This window comes from Myotis daubentonii, chromosome 1 (assembly GCF_963259705.1).
Source record: "Myotis daubentonii chromosome 1, mMyoDau2.1, whole genome shotgun sequence".
In the NCBI taxonomy this organism is placed as follows: Eukaryota; Metazoa; Chordata; class Mammalia; order Chiroptera; family Vespertilionidae; genus Myotis; species Myotis daubentonii.
In genome coordinates, this window is record NC_081840.1 from 32,420,168 (window position 1) to 32,444,128 (window position 23,961).

Here is a 23,961-nt window from a genome sequence, read left to right on the forward strand (position 1 = left end):
AGCATCAGCGGAGCTGAGAGGTCTCCTGGCACTGGGATCAGTGTGACAGGGGGCAGCGCCCAAACCCCCTGATCGGCCCTGCTCTATGGGTGATAGAGGGCGGCACTCCAACCCCCACCCCACGGGCCCTGCTCTGTGTGTGATGGGGTAGAGCCATAACCTCCCCATTGGCCCTGCCCTGAGTGTGATAGTGGTGGTGCCCCAACCCCCTGATCAGCCCTGCTCTGTGTGTGACAGGGGGCAGTGCCCCAACTCCCCTATCGGCCCTACTCTGTAAGTGACAGGGGGGAGCTCCCCAACCCCCTGATGGGCCCTGCTCTATGCATGACAGGGTACAGAGCCCCAACCCCCCTGATGGACCCTGCTCTGTGCGTGACAGGGGGCAGCACCCCAAACCCCTGATTGGCCTTGCTCTGTGCATGACAGGGGGTGGCGCCGCAACCTCCCCATCGACCCTGCCTTGAGTGTGACAGGGGGCGGTGCCCCAACCCCCCAATCGGCCCTACCCTGAGCATGACCGAGGGTGGCATCGCAACCTCCCAATCCGCCCTGCTCTGTGCATGACAGGGGGCGGCGCCCCAACTCCCCAATCGGCCCTGCTCTGAGCCCGACCAGGGGCTGCACCTAGGGATTGGGCCTGGCCTCTGCCACCCGGGAGCAGGCCTAAGCCAGCAGGTTGTTATCTCCCGAGGGGTCCCAGACTGTGAGAGGGCACAGGCCAGGCTGAGGAACCCCCCACCCCCGCAAGTGCACAAATTTTTGTGAACCGGGCCTCTAGTATATATGTAAAAGCATAATATGTAAATTGACCAGATGGCAGAACAATGGGTTGACAGAACGACTGGTTGCTATGATGCTCACTGACCACCAGGGGGCAAACACTCAATGTGGGAGCTGCTCCCAGCCTGCAGACCCCGATGGCCTGATGGGGAACGGGGTACCGGGGGTGGGTGATGGCGGACGGCGCCAGGCCAAGGCGGATGTGAGCGAGCAGTGCTCCAATTGCCCCGCTGGTCGCCCCACACACAGAGGGCAACCAGCGTTGGTGGTGGGGGGCAGGGCCTGCTGTCGGCAGCAGAGGAAGATCAGTCCTGATCCCTGATCGCAGGCCAGGCCTAGAAACCCTACCCATGCACAAATTTTGTGTGCGGGCCTCTAGCAGCTACATAATAGTCCATAGACATATGCCCTAATTTATCCAACCATTTCCTTATTGAATCTGTCCACTTTTTAAGTGAATTCACTGTTCAACTTTCTTCTCTGGATCCGTTTTCTTCTTTATAACTGATAATGTGTAAGGAGCATTAACTGATACCAGACACGGGAATAAACAAGCCACATGAACGCAATTCTTACAAGCATCCCGTGGGACATGGAGTACTGCTATCCCCGTGTTGTAGAATGGAAAATGGAGACTTAGAGACATGAAAGAGTTTAGCCAGGATCACAGAGCGAGTACATTGTGGAGGTAAGTTTTAAATCCAAGTTTGCTTCCAAAGCCTGTCTAAACTATAAGTCAATACTGCCGCATTTTCACCATTGCCATGCAACCCACCCAGAGTCTATGGTCCAAGGTTAGCTTGGTATTTACAACTTTGAGATGGATCATTTGACTAGGAGTTCCACAGGTGTCTGACTCGAGGTGTTCAAGGCTTTATCGCCTCCACCCTGACACCTGTGTTCACCATGTGCCAAATCTTTGGCAAGTCACCCTGGAGCATAGCACAGGTGGCCTCGAGTGAAAAGCATACACCTTTGCAGAGGGGACTGTGGACAGAGTTCCCTGGAAATAATGTCCAGGGGTTCACTACCACCTTCTCTATTTTCATGTGCACACAGAGGTTGAAACTATATTCACAAATGTAGGTAGGGATTCAATTCCTCTGAGATCTACACCAAAGGAAACCTTGAACACCCTAGTTTGAGATCACACCAACAACTAGTCTCTCACCCTATATTCAGCAGCAACAAAATCCAGTGAAAGCCCAAGTCTTATCTGGGAGAGATAACATGACCTACTAACACCATAATTCATAGTAGTTTAGTTACCAGTTAAGACACTTCAAATATTCAGAGAAAAGAATGTAACAAGTCAACTGGATATCATTCTAAGAATCTGGAATGAAAAATTACACAACTGGCTTATGATTGCTCAGAAATCAGTGGTACACACACACACACACACACACACACACACACACACACCAGAATGAGCAATATCGCGATAAAAGTATTTCCCTCTTTGATAGGTAAACTCGATTGCCAGATTGCTTCAAATATTGGAAAGGTGTTCTTGTAGAAGATGTGTTTTTTTTCAGTCTACTCCTTAAGGGTGGTCCAGAACCTGTGAACAGAAGACACTGGGGAGACACTGTTTGACTCAGCATAAGGGTGATATTCCAATAAGCACAGATGCCTCGCAGTGGAGGTAACAAGTTCCGTTTTGCTTGGAGGTGTTTAAGCATCGGGAAAAATGACCATTTGGCAGGTTGTTAGGTATTCATGCTTTGAATGAGAAGAGTATGTAACTTTGAACTCCTTTTCAAACCTGAGACTTAGTGGGACACAGGACAGGTAAGTTTTGATCCAATTATCAAGGATGGTCCAGAACAGTGTTCTTGTGGGGCAGAGGGCATGTTTGGATGGGGATTCTGGAGGTTGGAGGAGCGGTGTGCAGGAAGGAAGGAGAAATGAAAGGCCATGTGGTCACTGCCGCCTTCCCAGGTGTGCACCATGCACAAACCTCTGGGACCAAACCCCTCAATGACGTCATTGGCCAGGGTGTGGGGCAGTTTGCCTGTCAGGTTTCACTCACTCTTTGCAACCGAACCCAGAAATTCATCGAAGTCTGAGCATTCTTGCCAAACGGAAACAGGGTGCTTGCACCAAGTTACATTTCTTCTTAGGAGGTTCACTGGTAAGTAAAGTTTGACTTTTGTGAGACAGTGGGAAAAATTCCATGTTCAGGCACATGCTGCAGACTATACAGCAAAAGGCAAACTATAACGCCACGCCCCACTTAGCTATTTCTCTTCCCACGGTAATTCCCAAGAATTACCATCCTTGGTAATTGGATCAAAACTTACCCTCAGCACGCCTGAAAAACATCGCTCGAAGAAGACCATACACGGCTCAGTGAGCTAAAAGGATGACAAGCCTCCATCTAATCCTAGGCCATTCTCTCAGATCAGTCCACTGTGCGTTCAGCTCCAGCAGGTGCTAGTCTCCTTAGAGATGAAATCATTCCCCGGTAGAATTTGCACTATCAAGCTAAGTAGTTGCAAAGCACCTTGCTTAATGTATCAGAAAACATTTAAAAAAACTGAATACATGTATAAATGAATGACTATAATGGAATGTTTGCATCACCCAAATTCATATGTTGAAGGTCTGACCACCCCCTCCCCCCCGACTATTTTCCCCACATGATGGTATTTGGAGATGGAGCCTTTGGGAAGTAATTGGGGTTAGATGAGATCATGAGATGCCCCCACCCCAGGTGGGATTAGTGCTCTTTATAAGAAGAGACACTAGAGAGTTTGCTTGTCCCTCCCCAGCCAGCCATGGGAGGGCACGGCAAGAAGGCAGCTGTCTGCAAGCCAGAAAGAGAGCCTTCACTAGAAACCAATTGGCGGGCACCTGGGTCTTGGATTCCCAGCCTCCAGAACTGTGAGAAAAAAATTCTGTTGTTTAAGTCAGTCAGCCTATGGTATTTGTTAGGCAGCCTGAGTGAACTAAAACGATGACTTTAGGACTTCTATAGAACTGGTATTCACAGACAAGGACTGGACACAGCCTGAGGGTCGAGGCTTGACAGAATGGGTTGTTGGAGTATATTCAATATCACATATGTGAGCGCTTTTGAAAATAACATTTTTCATGATTAGAAAGGTAATATTTATTCCAAGAGAACATTTAAAAAGCCTTAAAAACATTAGAAATAAAATAATCACCTACACTCAGATGTTGACATGCTGGTATTTACCCTCCTGGAACCATTTTCCCTGCAAGAGGGTGAACCCAACTAAGAGAACGGGGCCTTCGTTTTGGGTGATTTCTTCTGACCATGATCACCATTGCATGAAGCAGTCACCTTAAAGGACCCCATCCTCTTATACTCACAATGATGCTACTGAGAAGTGCTTTTACTTTCAGGATCCTAATGTGATACTCACACCCTATAATATCCATCACAGAATCAGCACTGTTTGCCTATGGCAGGGGAGGGGGTGGTTAGGGATTAACTGGAAGTAGCACCAGGAAACTTTGTGGGATGATGGAATGTTCAATATTTTATTTGGGATGTTGATTAAATATTGTCTACCCTTGTCAAAATGCATCAAATTGTACACTTAAGATGTATGGGGAAAGTGATCTGGAAAGATATTACCAACAGCCACCATTGAAACATGTGCCCTGATGTATTTTGTCCAAAAAATGTTCAAAAGGTAAATGTTACTGAGATATATTACATAGCAGGCCCCAACGAAGGCTTCACAGGAACCCCTTTTAATTCTAATAACTACCCTCAAGGCCTTCACTTTATCAATCAAGAAACGGAGCCTTAGAGGGGTTAAACAACCAACTCAACATTCCCCAGCTGGGAAGTGGCAAGCCAAGCCGGGAACCCCAGTCCCTCCACCCTGGGGGAAAGTTGTAACATGCATGCCTGTTGACTCAGCAGTAGTACCTCCAGCAATCTGTTCCAGGGGAAGAATCAAAGACAGACCCAGATAGTTGCATACATCATCATTAGTAATAGTATATCAACTTAAATGTACTATGAATTAAGTAGGTCCATATGATAGACCACTCTATCAATTAATATTAAGTTGAAAAAGAATGTAAATGTCTTTCATAGTAGGTGAAATGGTAAGTAAAAAATTAGGTTAAAATATATAGTATGACCTCAATTTTGTTTTAAAAAATACATTAAAGGGGGTGGAGGAGGTTAGGTGGAGGTGGGAGAGGGCATAAAGGGAATAAATGGTGATGTAAAAAAATAAAATAAAATTTAAAAAAAATAAAAAAATTTTAAAAAGACATTAAATCTTTAAGGAAGTATAACTGAAGAAAAATTATTATCTTTCTGTGGCAGGATTATAAGTTATTTCATTTTTACTTTTTATATTTTATTTACTTATTTATTTTTATTTTTTATATATATTTTATTGATTTTTCACAGAGAGGAAGGGAGAGGGATAGACAGTTAGAAACATCGATGAGAGAGAAACATCGATCAGCTGCTTGCTGCACACCTCCTACTAGGGATGTGCCCGCCACAAGGTACATGCCCTTGACCGGAATCGAACCTGGGACCTTTCAGTCTGCAGGCCGACGCTCTATCCACTAAGCCAAACCGGTTACGGCTACTTTTTATGTTTTAAATAGCAACACTTACTATAGTGTTACTTTTATAATTAGAGAATAATTTTATTTTTAAAATGAACAGGGGGAAATTTCTCTAATGAAAATATACCCAATGAAGATTATATATACACATTTTTATAAGAAGAATATTTTTGTATAACCTCATTTGAAGATGCAGCCCCTTTATAACTTAGGGTATTAATGTTATTCAATAACATACACATAACCGTAGAAAAGTGAAACCCCAGTCATATGTGTAAAATATACACGTAGGTTTAAGGAACTTACAAAGCAATGTCCAGTTTATAACATAATCTTGAGGAAGTTATTACCTTTGCTTTTAGCAGAGAGGCATAAAAATTGGAATAGATTACTATTGTGAAGTCCTCTGATTATAGCAGACAGATCTAAGGCAACTCTGAGAGGGACTAGCATTACCTTAAGCAGAAAAGTACACAACTTAAATTTGCCTCAAATGCTATGGGCCCACGTTATCCAGGGAGACAATGTGGAGGAGAACCATATCAGAGATCCCAGTTTCTCAAACCCAAGTACCAGAGGGCTCCTTTTTAAAGGCCATCTGAAGAAACATTTGCAATGAGTTGCTTCCTATGAAATACCTCTCATTTGAGAATTGCAATCGCAAGGAACAAGAAATTGTGTCTTTATAGTGAATAAAAGAATGATTACTATGATCAAAATGAAAATTCAAAATTTTAAAATTCTTGAAGAATTAGAACTATCATTTTGCAAATGCTATTATGGATGCTCAAAATTCTTTTTTTTTTTTTTTTCAGTAGATCAGAAAAATTTCTTGAAAGGCTTTCATTGACTTTTTCCTTAAAAGCACTACTTGAATTCTGAGCTAATCATGGGTTTGGGCCAGTGTAATGCTGGGGATAGATGGTGGGCTATGGACAGTCCCTATCCTCACACAACATCCCCAGGGTGGAGGCCCGGCCAGTGACAGTGCTGCGGGGAGCTTATTACAGGATGCCGTGGGAGCAGAGGATGGGCACATCATCTAGATCGAGATCGGAGGTTAGGGGAATCTGGAAAAGTTCCCCAGACAAGATGACAACTAAGCTAAGACAGCATAGCAGGAGCCAGCTTGGCAAAGAGGAGAAGAGGTTCAAGGCCAAGGGAAAAAATGCATGTGCTCCCACCTCGTGGGAACTCGAGGGAACTCGGCAACCTTCGTGCATTCAAAACTGAGGTGGGGTTGTAGAGTTCCACCACATACTGTATGACCTTGAGCAAGTCATTTATTTCCCAGAGCCTCAAACTTTCTTATCTGTAAAATGAGGATAATGCCTCTTATCTTGGAGAGATGTCATAAGAAGTTAAAAGTAAGTAGATAAAACCTCCTTACAAAGGTGCTTATCCTTATGACTTACATGCTCAACACGTGGCTATTATTCCAAATGGGAGAATCTAGGCGAGAGCTTGGAGCAGCTCCCTCTACTGTGCCCCAGGGCACCTGCTCCAGCCTACTGTTCTCTTTGCTAGTCCCTGGCATTCCTTCTGTCATCTGGGATTCTCTTCCAGATGCACACACAGAGCTTGCTTCACCACGCCCTTAGGTCTCTGCTCATCTGCTCAAATACCCCTTTTCAAAGATGCTTTTCTAAATCCTCTGTGTAACTCATTAAAACCACTCTCCCTGAACTTTATCTTCCCCTTGCACAGCTCTTTCTCCATAGAATTCATCACCCCAACATTCAATGTACCCAACCAATTTAATACATATTTTTTAAAAAAACAAAAAACCCCATTCAATATGTTTACTTTTTGTTTGTCCGGCTACCTGCAATAGAGTTTAAGCTTCCAGAGGGTAGGGGTTTTGTCTGCTTTATTTCCTGTGCACCCCCAGAGCTTAAAACAGTGCCTGGCACCCAGCAGGTGCTCAACATATACTTGTTAGAGAAATGAACAATCACCCTGAGCTTCAGGGCATGGCTGTTCTTTATTCTCTTATTCTCTGACAGCCTGACATAAAGCTTTTGCATTGAGTAGACATTTCATAAGCATTTGTTCAAGTGCACAATTAAATTATTTTTTACAAATGGCAGTGTTTATCTAGTACCTAAAGATCAACTGACTATATTTTTATTGCTCAAATCCAAGATTGTGTTTAATTATAATGAAGCAATAGGTTTCTTGGTCAATTTGGTGGGGAGAAGAGCAAAACAGGTGGTCTGATTTCATTAGCCAGTGAAACCATTAGCACATTTATCAATTAGTTGCAAATAACCAGAGCCTTTGTTGACACAAAAGGTCAAACACTGATGAGTGCTCTGATTTAACAAATGTGAAGTACAGAAAAACAATCCTGGCGTTCCAGGGCTGAGATGTCTTTCTGCCATTAATCTGGGTCCTTTAAGAAACTGTATTACTGGGACTAAGCCACCAGGAAATTCACCAATGGTCTGAAAATGTTTCTGAATCTCCCTCAAATGAAAACCAAAAATTTACTTCAATACTGATAAAGGTGAACTCAAAGTGAATTCAATTGCTTCCCCCAAACATTAGAGACACAGCTGAAATTGTAAATAAAATACAAGAGTATGGTCTTCAAGTCTTATATGCTGCAGGTCTTCCTAAGAAAACTATCTTAAGGATTTATGATGGATACATGATAAGTATACTAATTACATACACTTTCAAGATATTGCTAAAATGCCAACAAAGTGGTTTGATTAGAAAGAAAAGCACCATTGGATTGGTCTTCAGAGGTTTGGCTTTACAAGCTAGAACTCCAATTTCTGTGAAAATTACCTATTCCTAAGGAAGTTCTTTGGGAATAATTTCAGCTCAAGCCAAGGCTACAAAGAAAACCCAAATCAGCTGATAGCACACATGCAAAGAATAGTATCTTATACTGATCTAGCACAATTCAAAGGGCTCTCATATTTTCACTTCCATCAGGTTTGAGCTTCGCCAACACCCTACAGGGAAGCCGTATCAACAATGCCCCCAATGGAGAGATGGGTAAATGGGCCCAGGGCATTTAGCAGCCTGCCCACATCCCTAGGCCCAGCATGAAGCAGAATTTAGTCTGGCACATAGCTCTTCTGAAAACCATGCCCTGTATTCTTTGTTGAAAGAATATACCAGAGTGGGCAAAAGTAGGTTTACAGTTGTAATACAAATAAGGATTACAATAATTAATAAATAATCCAAGAATAAACTCTGTGTTTTGTGTATTCATAACTGTAAACTTACTTTGGCCCAAACCTGTATGTTGACTCTCAAACTTACTTTAAAATGAGTGATCTTTTTCTATTTTTTAATAGCATTACTAGAGGCCCAGTGCACGAGATTCGTGCACTCAGCGGAAAGGGGGCGGGGATCTCGCAGTCCGGGAGCCTTCAGGGGATGTCTGACTGACAGCTTAGGCCCACTCCCCATGGAGACAGCCGTGAGCCCAGCTTCTGGGAGCGCATTGACCACCTGGGGGCAGCTTCTGCATTGAGCACCTGCCCCCTGGTGGTCAGTGCGCATCTTAGGGATTGGTCATTCCACAGTTCAGTTGATTTGCATATTAGCCTTTTATTATATAGGACAGTGGTCGGCAAACTCATTAGTCAACAGAGCCAAATATCAACAGTACAACGATTGAAATTTCTTTTGAGAGCCAAATTTTTTAAACTTAAACTGTATAGGTAGGTACATTGTTATTAACTTAATTAAGGTACTCCTAAGGCTTAGGAAGAGCCACACTCAAGGGGCCAAAGAGCCGCATGTGGCTCGCGAGCCGCAGTTTGCCGACCACGGATATAGGATATTTTCAATGGAATTGCACTTTGTGGACACAACTGTAAATGATCCAGTATATCAAGTTTTTTTTACCTTGGAGCCAAAGGTAGGCAGATTTCTAATGGGGCCTGGTTCTCTAGGGTTCTGTCCTTGGCTCACTGTTCCATTTAATAAACTCTTGTTGAGTGATCTCACCCAGTCCCGTGATATGAACTAACAGCTATGTCCTGATGACTTCCAAATATTTAGTTCTAGTCCATTTTCTTCACTGGACTTCAGACTCATATCCTCCTGTCCATTGAGCATCACTGGCATGTGTCTCAAGTACCTGGCATATTATGTCTCTACATATCATTATCTTTTACTTTGATCTCTTCCTGATCTCATAATCTCTTTTAGCTAATGGTACCACTATCCATTGAACCTTTTCACTTAACTCCTGGGAATGATCTCATGTTTCTTCTTTATCCCCTGGATCCACCCAGTCCTGATTGTTCTACTTGCTAGTGTTCATTTGAGACTAAGTGACCATTCTCTGTGCTCCCATAATACACTGGGCATGTTCCAACTTTAGAATTCATCTGCCATTACTTACTATGGACCTTCTCTCCCACCCACAGAAAGAACCTCAAAGGGTAGACACCACATCTACTCATTTTGTATCTACTCCCAACACAAGTGAGAGCTCAGTAAATATATTCTGAGCCCAATTGCATTTTCTTCTTTGAAATGGAGTGAACAGTATCAAATGCCTCCAGATGTCCTGATTAGTTCTTCATGTCTGCAGTAAGTTTAAGATTGAAACAAAATTTTCTAATGGTGATTTTTTTTTTTCCTGGAGATGAAAAACAAATTGTGAATCATCTTAGGAAAACATTCATTCTAAGAAGCCAATCACTGTCGGAATGTTTCTGACTTGATTCCCTCATCTGTAAAGGAGAACTTGGCACTACTAGTAAGTACTCTTGGAGGTCTCAGCTGACTCTAATATTTTATAATTCCATTGTTGAAGATAAACATGAGGAACTGGACACAGGAACTCACTGTGAATGGATAGCTCGCCCAGGGATTGGCAACATGACCAGGCTGACCTAACTTTTAAATAAATTATTTATAAGGAGTACCCAATAAAATCTTGATAACAATGGAAACACTAGGATAATGAAATGCCAATCTTGGGAAGATATGCGTCTAGTCTCCAACTACAATAGGCTTCTTTAAAAGCCCTTGAACTTGCCATGCTCCCTCCTGACACTGGGCACCTGTATTTGCTATTCCTTATCTTGAATGCTCTTTCCTTCCCTCTTCACTAGTTACCTCAGCTCAAGAGTCACAATCAGATCAAATCACCCTATTAGAGGTTCTCACTCATGGCAATGCATTTCTCCTCTGCACAGTTGGAATTTTCTATTGGTATGATTATTGGGATGATGTCTTTCTCCCTCACTAGACCATACTCTCCACAAGGGAGCATTTTTGTTTTTGCTCATCATCATGTCCATGTCCTTGGCTGAGAGTCGGCACTCAATAAATATTTGTAAAATATCTCCAAAGGTTGTATAAGGAAGAAGAAAAGTGGCGAAATGAGGTTCATTTTGGGGGGAAGGACAGCTATGCTAATAAGCTAGAAAGCCTCTGAGCTTTGAAAAAGGATCTTAGGAGTGAAGAACTGAAGTCACTTTCTGGTGACAGTGAAAGAACAGGCACTGGATGAGGCCACTATGTGGCACAGCAAGTATGACAAGCTAAGAAGGGAGACAGGACCTGGCCAGTGTGTCTCGGTTGGAATGTCGTCCTGTACACCAAAGGGTGTCAAGTTTGATCCCCGAGGCAGCCGATGGATGTTGCCCCCCTCTCTTCCTTTCTCTAAAAATCAATTAAAATTTTATTTTAATTTTTTAAAAAAGAGGAAGGGAGACAGGATTATGACTAAAATGTTCAGAGTCCCAGTAATAACCTGGGTAAGGTAAGGGCTCACAGTCAAAATCCGATGTGAAAGTGTAAAGTACTGAGAATCCCACAGCTAGCATGTCATCTCTGACATATGAAAATGACAAATCTTTTCAGATCAAGAAAGAGCAGACCCAGTTCTCGAAGCAGGACTAATGTTCTCACATGGCAAAGGGAAAACTGAGCTCCTATATTTGACTTTCATCTTCATCTAAAAATAAGACTTTTCTCACTAGAATGAGTAGAATAAATGGAATTGAATTCCAAAATAGGTGAGGTAACAGTAAGAGTCAAAAATTCCAGGTTCACAGAAAGACATTTGGGGCTCTGAAAGTCTGTTGATAAGAAAGAGGAATAAGAAAGATGCCAGGAGATGGGAATAAGAAAGGTATTGCCACAGTTTTCAAGAGGGGGAGAGGAAGATATCAGAAAACAATGACACAGCATGGGATATTCATCACTGAACCAACATGCAAATTGATTTGGAAACAGATGACTTGTGAATTCTGGGCATGAAAGCAATGCTCACAGGGATGGCCTCACAGTGGGCTCTCTGAGCAAAGCGATGCTCAGCTAACTTCAGGACACACGGGTATCTGGAATCAGCAAAGCAGCTGATAGTCCTTTATGATAATTTTGAGAAATAAGATTCAGATTATATTAGAGATTGGTATATTCATGCAGATCCAACAGTTATGTTTAAAGCCTAGCTTAACATATCTTATCTTGGAGGGATACTGCAAATCTTACCAAATTCTGAATTTAAAAAAAAAAGTCAAATTAAGTGGAGATTGTTCTCTCAATTGGAAGAGATTTCAAAGGTGATTTTCTTTAAAAGTACTATGCTGCATAGGTATATGGGTACAAGACAATATGTCAGGTCTAGCAGTCAGAGGCTGTGGGCCAATTCCACATGGGGAAAATTAGAGCAAATTCCCACAGTAAGCACTTGGAGCTTGTGGATGAAAAAGGGGTCACAGCCTAAACCTAACAAACTCAGGGGAGGCCACATGGCAAGGGCATTACACACCCAGAGACCGAAAGTAACCATAGAGAATTCTCTGAACATAAACATTCATAAAAGCAGATGAAGATCGTGGCTGGTAGTTACACCTTAGGCCTGTAGCTTCCTTGAAAAAGTGCAATCTTTATCTTAAGTAAATCTGTTATCTTTTGCATCTAGGATAACATATCTTTGTAAAGTCAGCCTCCTTTTCCAGACCTCTCAGGGTACACTCACCACACCAGAACACCAGACCAAAGAACCCTTCATTGTTATCTTGTTTCTGGAATACCATCTCTATGTGTTGTAAATTGTTAACTTTAGTATGCCCACTGATGTCTCATTTTATTTTTTATCCAATCCCAGAGATTTCCCCACTTTGCTTTCTCCCACCTTCCTAATCTACCACCAATGGATTTCATGTAACCCTCCTTATAACTCCTCCTTTTATCCTAGTATATAAAATAAGCTGTAAAACTGCCATTCTCCAGAGCATTTTCTTAATCTGTGAGAATTTGCTTCCCAATAATTGTCAGTTTGGCTCAAATAAATTCATAAAAATCCTCTACACGTTTGGATGTTTCCTACATTGACAGGCTTTAAGACTAAATATTGGTTATCATGTACTCAAGAATCCAGCATGCTAAGAACTGCATATGGCCCAAAGTGGTCAGACCCATGAGTTGAAAACTGTGTTGAAATGTGCTGTATGTTCAAGTGTAACATGGTGAGGAAGAATAAAAACAAACTGTGCTCTTCTGTAACGTCTTCCCCACTCAACATGTCTGAGATACAGTCCACGCTTTGCCAACAAAAGCAAATCCAATGTGTGCTGGCTGGCGCCAGGAATTTGGGTTGAAATGTCAATGGTGGCTGAATTCCCCTTGAATACAGCTCATGAAACATGACAGAAAATAGTGCCCATCATGCTGGCCAATGGGATGCATGCCCCTTTGTGTCCCTAACTTTTCTGTCAGGTTTGACTCTGGAAAAAAGTCAATGCCCATGTAAAATTATTCATGAGCACTATCTGGGCTCTCAGACAGCCAACAAGCCCAGGACAGGGGATGAACAGTCCTTTTTCCCTTAGCAAAGTGACTCACTGACTCCTTACTTCCCAGCCTTCTCTTCTTGCCTATGGCCGGCTCCAGACTTTCCAACCTAAGGCAATGGGGCAGACCCTTCTCTTGCTGTATCTCCTGGGAACTGGGTTTCTGTTCCTTCATGAAATGCAAGTGAACACATTGAGAATCTGGGTCAGGACACAAGAGGAAAAGCACAGAAATGTAATTGGCCTGTCTCCTCTCCCACAGGCACAGTCAGCTAAGAGAGAGAAGAAAGTCATGTCAGAGGGAACCTAAGGTCCTATCTTCTAAAGTCCTGCAGGGCAATAGCTTGCAGATGGTGCCATCTTTATATTTGCTGGAAAATAAACCTCTACCAAAAAAAAAGAAAGAAAAAAGAGAAAGACCTTGCAAACAAACAAGCAAATAACAACAACAACTCCATTTGGACAGGTCAGAGATATCATCCAATACAGAAAGATCATTTAAACTCCAATAAAGGCCATCTTGGGACATGTACGGTACATGAGGCTGTCTGGTGCTCCCAAGTTTCTCACTGTGCTTTCCGGATAAATGCACACCTTCTATGATTCCAATGCGCTCTCTACAGTGTGGGAAGTCCAAGGGCTTTCAAGGACTTAGCCTTAAGACTCACTCTCAGGCCAGTACCTTGAATGGAATTCAACTATCCTGTGAAATAAATCCACAGGATAAAAATAGCATTTGCATCCATCCTCACGCAATGTGCTCCCTTCAGTCAACCATCACAGCTAGAACCTGCGCGTGGGATTGAAGACAAAGAGCAAACTAAAATAAATTCTCAGAATTGAACCACGGATACCAAGAACTGAAACAAAACTCAAGATGCGGCTGATACCGCTTTACCAGAAACCACATCAAATCAATGCCCATCCTCCACATTTCGGGGCACATGAAACAAGCAGACGCAGAGGGGGGCACATCCTACACAGGAACCCAAGCTTGCTGCCTCTCGGCCATGTAACGTGGTGCTTAAGAAAAGCCTCTGAGTATTCAAAAAAATGAATTTAGACCTTACTGCTTCTCTCTGCTGCTGGGGTCTAAATGTTTCCCCTTCAGCACCCCAATGCCAAAACATTCATGTGTTGAAATACAAACCCCAAAGAGATGGTATTAGGAGGTGGGCCTTAGAGAGGTGTTTAGGCCATGAGGGTGGAGCCCTCATATACAGAATTAGTACCCAATCGCCATCACCAGATGCCGAATCAAGGCTGGCACCTTGATCTTAGACTTTTAGCCTCCAGAACTCTGAGTGGTAAATTTCTGTTGTTTATAAACCACCCAGTCCATGGTATTTCTTATAGCAGCCCAAGTGGGCTAAGATACCCGCTATGCCTCATTTTCATGAATAAAGTTCCGGATCACCAGGAGGGTTATAAGAAGCCACGCTTTAGTGGTACTCCTAGAATATAAGTCTCTCCCCAGGAGACAGTGCAGCTCAGTGTTTAAAAACTTAGTTTGAATTCTGGCTTCACTACCAGGTAGTGATCTGGTTATTAAGGCTTTCTAAGATACAGTTATTCATCTAAATAACATGAACAATGTTACTGTTATATAATAATGCTGTTAGAAGGATCCCGGGAGAAATGCAGACAAAGTGCTGTGCCTGTAACAAGAGCTCAGTTTAGCTGCTGTTGCCATTGTTATGATGATGATGATTTATAACAGAAGTCCCTATCTAGTAGGGAAGTCACTGTTCTTAAAAATTAAATGTGCGTAAGGCTCTCTCTGGGTTAAACAAAGCAGAAGTGGGTGGATAAGCCATGGACAGGAGAACAAAAATGAGTTCAGGGCCCAGAATCTTACAGCAGCATCAGGAAGGACTCTGACCTCCCTCTGCCATCAGAGACTGTATCAGCAACCACTGCCAACCGTGGGCTGGGCAGGACACTGTGACGGGAAATTCCACGGTAGAGCCCCCAGGGGAACACCATGCCTGGTTAAGAAAGCTCACAGCGCCGCTGTCTACAGTCACCTGGGCAGCTCCCTGACTCGAGAATGAGTGGAGATTCCTGAGTACCTTCGAGGATAGTTAGTCCCTGTGCGGGTCATGCGGCCTGGCTCCTGCTCTGCACCCCCTTCTCTACCTCACTGCTGGGGCGTGGCTACCTCTAGCTGAGGAGGCATTGCTGTAGTGAGCCTGTCTCCCTCTGTCACTTTCCCACGTCTTTCTGGCATCATCAGCATCCTGCTCCAACCTTTACTAGTCTCCCTCCTCCCCTCCTCTGCTGACGCGTGGGGTACTTGAGAAAATGCCCTGTTGCTAGAGTTCTCTCGCACTTTGATAATGATGCCAATTCTGTCATGAGTTCGCAAAAGGAACAGCACATAGCAAAGCTAACAAGTAGCGTTTCAATCCAGAAGTTCTTCATCGACATTCATTCTCCTCCTATAAGAGAATTTTTCTCAAGAGACAGCATCTCAAGAGAAAATAAAGAGTATACATGGCAATTAAGTTATAAAGTGATTTAAAGAGTAGAGGGATGGTGGCAACAGGGAAAAGAGGGACATTTAAGACTAACGATTGTCTGAAATCCACAATTACATTCCCACTTTACCTAACCTTCTTCTGTCTGATTAAAGTGTCATCTGATATTCCTTGAGCTCTAACAACAGCAACCAGATTTCAAGCCCTTTCAATGTACGTTGTATTATGATCAAAGGATTGTGTGCTGTGAAATGGAGTCAAATAATATTTGGGAGGAGGCTCCAAATGAGAAATATCGTCAAACGGGACATTGCGCATCAATAGTTCACCTCTCAGAGTCTCAGCTGGTGAGCCGCCACCTTATCTGACTGGGATTCTCATCAACTCAGGGCAACAGTGATCACACCTGTCTGTTTAGGCAGGATTTTTTTTAATGGAACCAATAATTTCCAACATTACAGAAGAGAAAAAGAGAGAGCAACAATGTGTTCAGCACCTTGCAGAATTTGACTATACCAGGCTGTTAGCAAACCCCAGCTGAGCGAACTCATGAGTAGTCTCTTCCCAGCCTATTTTACACACACCACATGGGGACAAATTTTACTCTACAGGCAATGTTGATCGCTACATTATTTGTTTATTCTAATGGACACTCAAACCTTTGTAAATTTAATTCCCCAAAGATTTCAGTATCATGAGAAATGGAAGGCTGGGTTAAGCCAGGAGAGGGAACAGGCTATTAGTTACGGGAGGAGTTACAAGCAATTAGAACTCACCTGTAGATGATGCCTTTCTCGTGTAGGAACATGAGCGCCGAAATGATTTCTGCAGCATAGAAACGAGCTCGTGCTTCATCAAAACGACGAGACTTCTGGATGTGGAACATCAAGTCGCCCCCATTCACAAATTCCATCACAAAGAACAGCCGATCCTGATACAAGCACAAGAGAGGATCCCATCAACATCAATTACCTTGGGCCTAGGGAGAAGAGGCTGTCAGATGGAGGTACTCAATGCAACGTTCTGACAGGGGCACTGGGGAAAGCAGACTGGGTTGGCTAGGGTTAGATCCCTGGGAGGAGGTAGAGCGTAGACCAGGGTCTCCTTTAAGCAATTCCACACAGCCTTCAATGTCTACATTAAATGAAAAGTAGAGAAGATAGCCGAAGCCTTTCATTCTAGTTCTCGCTCTGTACCTTAAATGCCATGCAACCCTGAGCTTAATTATTTGGGCCTTTATTAAAGCGAGGACACTGATGCTATCTCTACCCAAATCATAGGGTTTTATGAGCTGGAAGAGAGCGCCATAAGTTGCAAAGTACATGCCTTTTGCCTGGAACATTCAGGTTTGATCACAGGAAGTAAGGGACATCTAACAGTGTTTTAGCCATCACACCTGGGCAGAGAACAACCACAGGAAAAGGAAAATGCTTGGGACAAATCAGCCAAACAGTAGTCTAACCACAGCCTCAGAGTGACCCCCAACATTAGAAATCCCATTCAGTCCATCAGAAGATTCCTGAGTCAGGAGTGGGAATGTAGACAAGGGGATGCCGTCTCCACTGGCAGGAGCTCTCAACCCAGCAGGCGAAATGGGCTCCTTAAAAAATGACCAATAAATACTGTGTACTAAGCACTGTGCAAATGGTGTGATCAAGGGCTGGGAAATTAAGACAGCTCGATGGAAAAATGTTTAAGTCTCAATTACAAAGTAATGTCTCCGAGGCTGACAGTGTTAAACCCATGGTTTTCTGGAAGTTCTAAGATCCATTTCCTCACTCCATCCCACTAACCTTTATGAGTCCCAGGTTAGCCAGTGTTAAATTAGGTGCTGGGAACCCAACAGAGTAAACAGGCAAAACACAGACACAGCCTCTGCCCATATAGAGTATGGTGTGAGAGACACACATTCCTTAAAACAACAGCAAACCCAAAAGTCATATAAACAAGCAAATTTACAAATCCTGGTAAATCCTGTGGAGGAAGTCATGAGATCTGGTCAACTGCTTGGGGTCAGGGGAGGTCTCTCTGAGCTAGTAGCATATAAGACCTGCAGGATGAGCACCATCAGGGCTGATGACCAGCCTCCTCGGAGGTAGGAGGGAGGTGGGATGTCATTTTTGTAAAGAAATTGGTATTTTACCAACTCACAGAGGATGTGTACACAAAGAACCCATCTTCGTTTGTAGTTTTAAGTGCTGTCAGCTTTGCTCTGAGTGTTATAGCTGAGCTGTAAGCAAAGATAGTGTGTTCTCGCTCACCTATTCATCACTAGTTTAATCAGGCCCATCCTGATGAGAAGACATTACATTTTCCCATCTCCTAATCCTGACTTTAAGACATTGATTAGAAGGGGGTGGTGACAGTTCTCTGCATCTAAAAAACATCTCTCTCTGGTCAGGACAAGCAAGAATTTAAGAGTGAGAGGGAGTGACAGGATCCACACCCACAAAAATAAAAACCAAACAGCAAGAACACAACAACTTTTTTTTTTTTATTGCTTAAAGTATTAGAAGAGTAGTACATATGTCTCCTTTTTTTCCCCCTTGACCTTCCCCCAACCTCCCCTCTCCCCCAGTGTCTTGTGTCCATTGGTTATACTTATATGCATGCATACAAGTTCTTTGGTTGATCTCTTACCCACCCCCTGCTGTAGTTTGACAGTCTGTTCGATCTGCTCTGCCTCTGTATCTATTTTTGTTCATCAGTTTATAATGGTCTTATTACCCATAAATGAGTGAGCTCATGTGGTATTTTTCTTTCATTGACTGGCTTATTTCACTTAGCATAATGCTCTCCAGTTCTATCCATGCTGTTGCAAATGGTAAGAATTCCTTCTTTTTTACAGCAGCATAGTATTCCATTGAAAAACACAACTCTTAAGGTTGGCCAATATAAGCCAACAGACAACTAAATACAGCAAGCTGTCTGACTAAGCGAAGGGCCTTCATTTGGGTGTGACTGACAAGGAGTGAGAGGCAGAGTTGGGTGGGATGAGATTGGGAGTGCAATGGTATTCCATGTTTGTTGCCTGGGAAGGACTCAGGTGGGATGAGCGGGTTAGCGATGGGGTGGAGGATAAATGTCCGATTGAGACACATCTGAGAGCTGCATCCACCCTGGCAGTTGTTATGCTGATGTTGTGTTCCTTTGAAGGGGTGGCCAAGGTGGGGGCGAAGATGAGTGGCTCTGAACTACCCTTATGGCATTTTAAAAAAATACATTTTTATTGATTTCAGAGAGGAAGGGAGAGGGAGAGAGAGAAACATCCATGATGAGAGAGAATCATTGATCAGCTGCTTCCTGCACGTCCCCCCTGCCCCCCCCCCTCCGGATTGAGCCTGCAACCCAGGCATGTGCCCTGATGGGTGGGGAATCTTGAACCCTGACCTCCTGGTTAATAGGCCAATGCTCAACTACTGAGCCACACCAGCTGGGCCCCTATGACATTTTTGCTAACCAGCCTGTTCAGTTCTTTTGTGGCTGTTACTGGCAGTCATGTGAATTCCAATAACCAGAAATACCTGATTACTGGAATGGGGTCAGTAGGTAAGTGGCTATTCTGGAAGTCTGTACTGGCCCAGAATTGCTAGGGCAGCAGGCATAGAAACGATGAGGGCATTCCAAGGGAAATGTCATCCATTTCTAGTCCCCCCGTGCCCCACCTCCGCCCCACCCCTCCACTCCCCAATCATTCTCCTATCTCAAGTTTGAAAAGCCAGACCCTGGTCTAAACTCCAGATCTGGGGGAAGGAAATACTGTCTTCCAATCCTGCTCATCTCTTCTTTCTCAGGCTCCGCCCCCAGCCCTATAGGCAGGTTCTCAGATAATGGGGTTGGGGTGGCGGTTGGGGGGAGGTGATGCACAGCAAGGAGGTCATACGCTTTAGAACTGTGAAAATCCGGGTTTCTTTCCCTTCAGTCTCATTTCTCACCTCCTGTCTGGCGCCACCTAGAACAGTGGATACAACTCACAGCCCGCGGGCTACATGGAACTCTAAGTAAGCAGGAAGTGGAAACAAGCCAGCTGAGATATAATATTTAACGAAAAGTAATGGTCCATCCTCTCACAGACCTAAGATAATGTCACAAGGTAGAGAAATAAAAACATGTTTATCACTTAGCCAAATGTTTTTGCTGTGTGGCAACCCTTGTTTATTTAAACCCTTTGTCTTACTTAAAATGTCTGCTACAGAGGCAGTTAAAATCTGGCAGCAATTTCTCTGACATTTCTTGTGCAGAGGAGACAAATACCCAAAATCCCCAGCCTTTTGCAAAGAAGGCCCACTCATCAATGGGTGGTGGCAGTGGTGATGAGTGAAGTGAGATAGGGGCCGTTATCAGAAATATAATGTCATTACCTGGCCAGTGTTGCTCAGTGGTTGAGGATGAGCCCATGAACCAGGAGGTTATGGTTCGATTCTAGGTCAGGGCACATGCCCAGGTTTCGAACTTCAGCCCCAGTAGGGGGTTTGCAGGAGGCAGCTGATCGATGATTCTCTCTCATCATTGATGTTTCTAACTTTCCCTCTCCCTTCTTCTCTCTGAAATCAATTAAAATATATTTAAAAGATATAAAATGTCATTAAGCATATCCTCAGGTGAGGCGTCTAGAAAGCGTGCAACAAATAGTAGTGGCTATTGTGCGGTGGCTGTGATGATGAAGATGTTTTCAGTAAAAAAAAAAGATCATAAATGTGAATGATTTCAGTTATAGTCAAAGATGCAGATGTGCACAGAAAGGATGTCTAGATAGTGACAAAAGTCAGCTCTCAGTTATGGGATGTGGGATGACATTTTTTCCTTCTTATTCTTTTCAGTATCTCTAAAAATTTCTATGTTAAGTGTGAATTACTTTCACAATTAGAAACAAACCAAAGCCACGTGGACTTCCTCCATGGTTTTCTAATTTTCATCTGAAGGATGAAAACTGGGACACTGAAGGGGTAGTTTGAGGTGGTCTTAGAGAGCAGTGACTGGGCAGGGGCCGTCGGAAAGCAGATACAGACTGAGGGGCCTTCACTCCCTTGCTGCCCACTACCGGGGCCACTATTGACCACCTTCTCCCTCAGCCGTCTTTCTGATGCCTGAATTCACTGTGATCCCTGCCCCCTCCATCCGCGCACAACGCCAGTCTTGTTGGAACGACAAGCAGAGAGAGACCGAACTGGCTCTGGTTTGTTCCCAGCCTCCGCTGGGAGCCAGGGTCTGAGCTTTGGTCTGCAGGCTTACTGGAGGCTTTCAGAGATCCTTTCTGCTTCCTTTGAGGTTCTCAACAAGAAGGGACATTTTCTAAGCACTCACTCTGCCAGACTCTGGGTGGGAACCAAGTGTTGTAAAAGGAATGAGATCCCACACTTCTCAGGAAGCTCACAGACATGTAGACAGAGCACACGCCACAGGGTGCTAAGCACAGGGGGCATAGGTGTCACCTGGACATAGAAGGGACAGCTGAGCAGCCAGGGTGGGACTTAGGGAAGGCTGCTAAGAGGAGCCAAGCCTCCAGCTTGAAGGATGAGGAAGCACAAGTTAGGCTGGAGCGCGGATGGAGGGGGCAGGGATCTGGGTGAATGAACAGGTAAAGTAGTGTCAGGTGTGGGTCAGGATGTCGTGACTGCAAAGGGAGAGATCTCCCAGGGCTGAGGCTGTGGGCCTGGGGCATCCCTGTACCACATAGGGCTCCTTTCGTGATCAAGTGTTGGTAGAAAAAACAAAAGGCTGGTTAGGCTGCTTCTAGTCACCCCCTCTCCAGGTCTCCACAGCTGAGAACTGCAGGACTCAGTCCTATGAACACACGGTCACTCAGCTATTGGTCTCTACCATAATTACAGGCCCGGTGTCTGAGCTAAAACAGGTGACAGCTATGGGGTCTGGCTTGGAAAGGACTCCAGTAGGTGTTAGAACCCACCTCCCTGCCACATGAAATAAAACAGCATCAACTACAAAAACAAGTCACTCTGGCCCTAGCCGGTTTGGCTCAGTGGATAGAGTGTTGACCTGTGGATTGAAGGGTCCTAGGTTTGATTCCAGTTAAGGGCACATGCCCGGGTTTTGGGCTCAATACCCAGTAGGGAGTGTGCAGGAGGCAGCTGATCAATGATTCTCATCATGGATGTTTCTATCTCTCCCTCCTTCTCTCTTCCTCTCTGAAATTAATAAAGACATGTTTTTCAAAATCTAAAAAAAAAGTCACTCCAGCTGCATGTCCCTCCTCCACATGAGCTCCAGGGGCCTGAAGGAAACCTTTCCCAGGTGGCGCCAGCCCCTGAGGAGGCAGAGGCCTGTGTGTGGAGTCCCAAGAGGAGCATAACCCCGCCTCCAGCTCCACTCCCTCCCTGTGCTGTTCAGGAGCGGGTCTCACTGAGTACCTGACCCACACTAGGTCGTGCTCCACAAACCCAACTGTGAAGCAACTGCAGGAAGTCTTCTGGGCTCCCTCCGGGGAGGGAGGCAGGGCAGTGTGGGTTAAAACTGTCATGACTCACTTCTGGGGCAGGGAAGAACTCCCAAATCCCACACTGGGCAGCCATAGCAAAGGCGGCTGCTTCTGTATTGAATCTATGCAGATAGCTAAGCCTGTGTAGACAGCCATCCCAGTGTTTCCAAAGTCCCTCTCCCAGAATCTGGGCCTGGACATCTGCTCAGTTTCCCTGAGGCCTCCGGCCGCTCTAAAGTCAATTTGGCCCTCCCTGCCTGGTAGAAACCTAAGGTCCCGGAGACTGGCTTCACCTTAGTTCTAAAGCCAGGTGGTCCCACCCTTGGTCTGTCCCTCCCTCTCTTCTGTCCCTGATTCAACCAACCACGAAAGCAAGTCATTAAGACAGGTGAAGAACACCTGGGGGAATAAAAGCAACTCAGACATCCCCTGGTCCCTCGCCCTGCTGGTGTGAGTTATAGGAAGCCAAGGAGCTGGTCCCCAGTTAATAATGGAACTCCTGTCATCGCCTGCCTGGCTCCATTAACCTTCTGCAGCCTGGGCCGTCTGCCCCGGCTGTTATCAGGGCAGGACTGTTCATTTGCCAGGCCAAAGGGGATAAAAATATCCCCTGAACTGATAGCGGCTGTCAGGATAAGCGGTATGCACTCCTAAAGCCAGAAGGATGGCTGCTTAAGAGGTCAAACTGATGGGCACTGGCATGAAGAAAAGTTCGAGACTAACGGGCTGGGTGGATGACAGTGATGTGTTAAGATGGTACCTGCGACAGGGTGACATTGCCTCAGGAGGGTGACCAGCGGGTGAGCAGGAGCCAGAGAGGAGCTCCCCTCGGGTCACTGTGGTAGATACCTCTGGAGGTGACTGTTCAGCTCACTGATCCCTGCAAACTGGACCAAGCTGGGCTTTCCCATAGTCCCTTTCCCGGAAAGTTGGAACGGAGATGTTTTAGTTTAGGCAGGAAATGAGGAAACATGAATTGGAACTGAGGCTGCCTTTTTGGTGTGAGCATGTGAGATGTCTGCGTATCTATATCAAAGTGGTGAAATCCTGATGAACGAATGAACAGATGGGTGAGGAGAATGAAGAAGAAACACAGAGTGAGGCAGAGACAAGCTACTGGGCAGCAGGAGTGAGCCGAGAAGGAAAACCTGGGTTCCCTATGTCTTCGCATTTCAGATCCCTGGAGAGACCCGGCCAATTTCTGCCCTTGTGTTCCAGGAGACTTCCCCTTTATCCTTCAGTCGTTATTATCAGCTCTCCCTTCATTGCATGACTCCAGTGAAGTTGCTTTCTGTTACTTGCGACCAGGAGAATTTTAACTGCAACACACACCAATTATTGAGGGGCAGGAGGTTTCCTTATTTATAAATTGGAGGTAATAACATATCACGGAGATGGTGAGAGGATTAAACCAGAAGCAAAGTGCATCGCAAAGCACGGGGCCCAGAAGAGAATCTCAGCAAACAGAAGCCATTGTCATTTCTACATCACACACAGGGACTAAAGCTACCTCCTGGAGACCTTGTGCCCAGCGCCCGAGTCCTGGTGTTAGAAGAGGCAGCTCAGCCCAGTGGCAAGGGCTGCGCTCCGGAGCAAGGATGCCTGAGATGTGAAAGCAGATCCCGCTGAGCTGTAGTTATTTTCTCTCTCTCAAAACTCTCATTTGCAAAATGGGGATAATAAGATGATGGACAGGTGTATGAGGATGAAATGACTTAAGCTAAGAGTCTCAAACGGTGCCTGGCATACAGAGAGTGCTCCATAAATGCTAGCAATGATTATTACCACCTTCTTCATCATCATTTCCACCTCCACTGTCCCTTCAGCCGCCACAGCCACTTGCTCCTGGGGCTCTGGGCCCTTGGGAGGGCTGCAGCCCACACAGCAGTGAGCTGCCCACAACCTTGAGGCT

General features: G+C 44.7%; 1 protein-coding gene across 2 annotated transcripts in view; it reads right to left on the minus strand.

The window, feature by feature from the left end:
- The window catches only part of PRKCH (protein kinase C eta), a 243,115-nt gene that overhangs the window by 67,188 nt on the left and 151,966 nt on the right, over positions 1-23,961 (minus strand). For both annotated transcript variants that reach the window (XM_059694232.1, XM_059694224.1), the window contains exon 10: positions 16,390-16,544. In XM_059694232.1, coding sequence (XP_059550215.1) covers positions 16,390-16,544 — 155 coding nt within the window. The remainder of the gene's footprint in view (positions 1-16,389; positions 16,545-23,961) is intronic.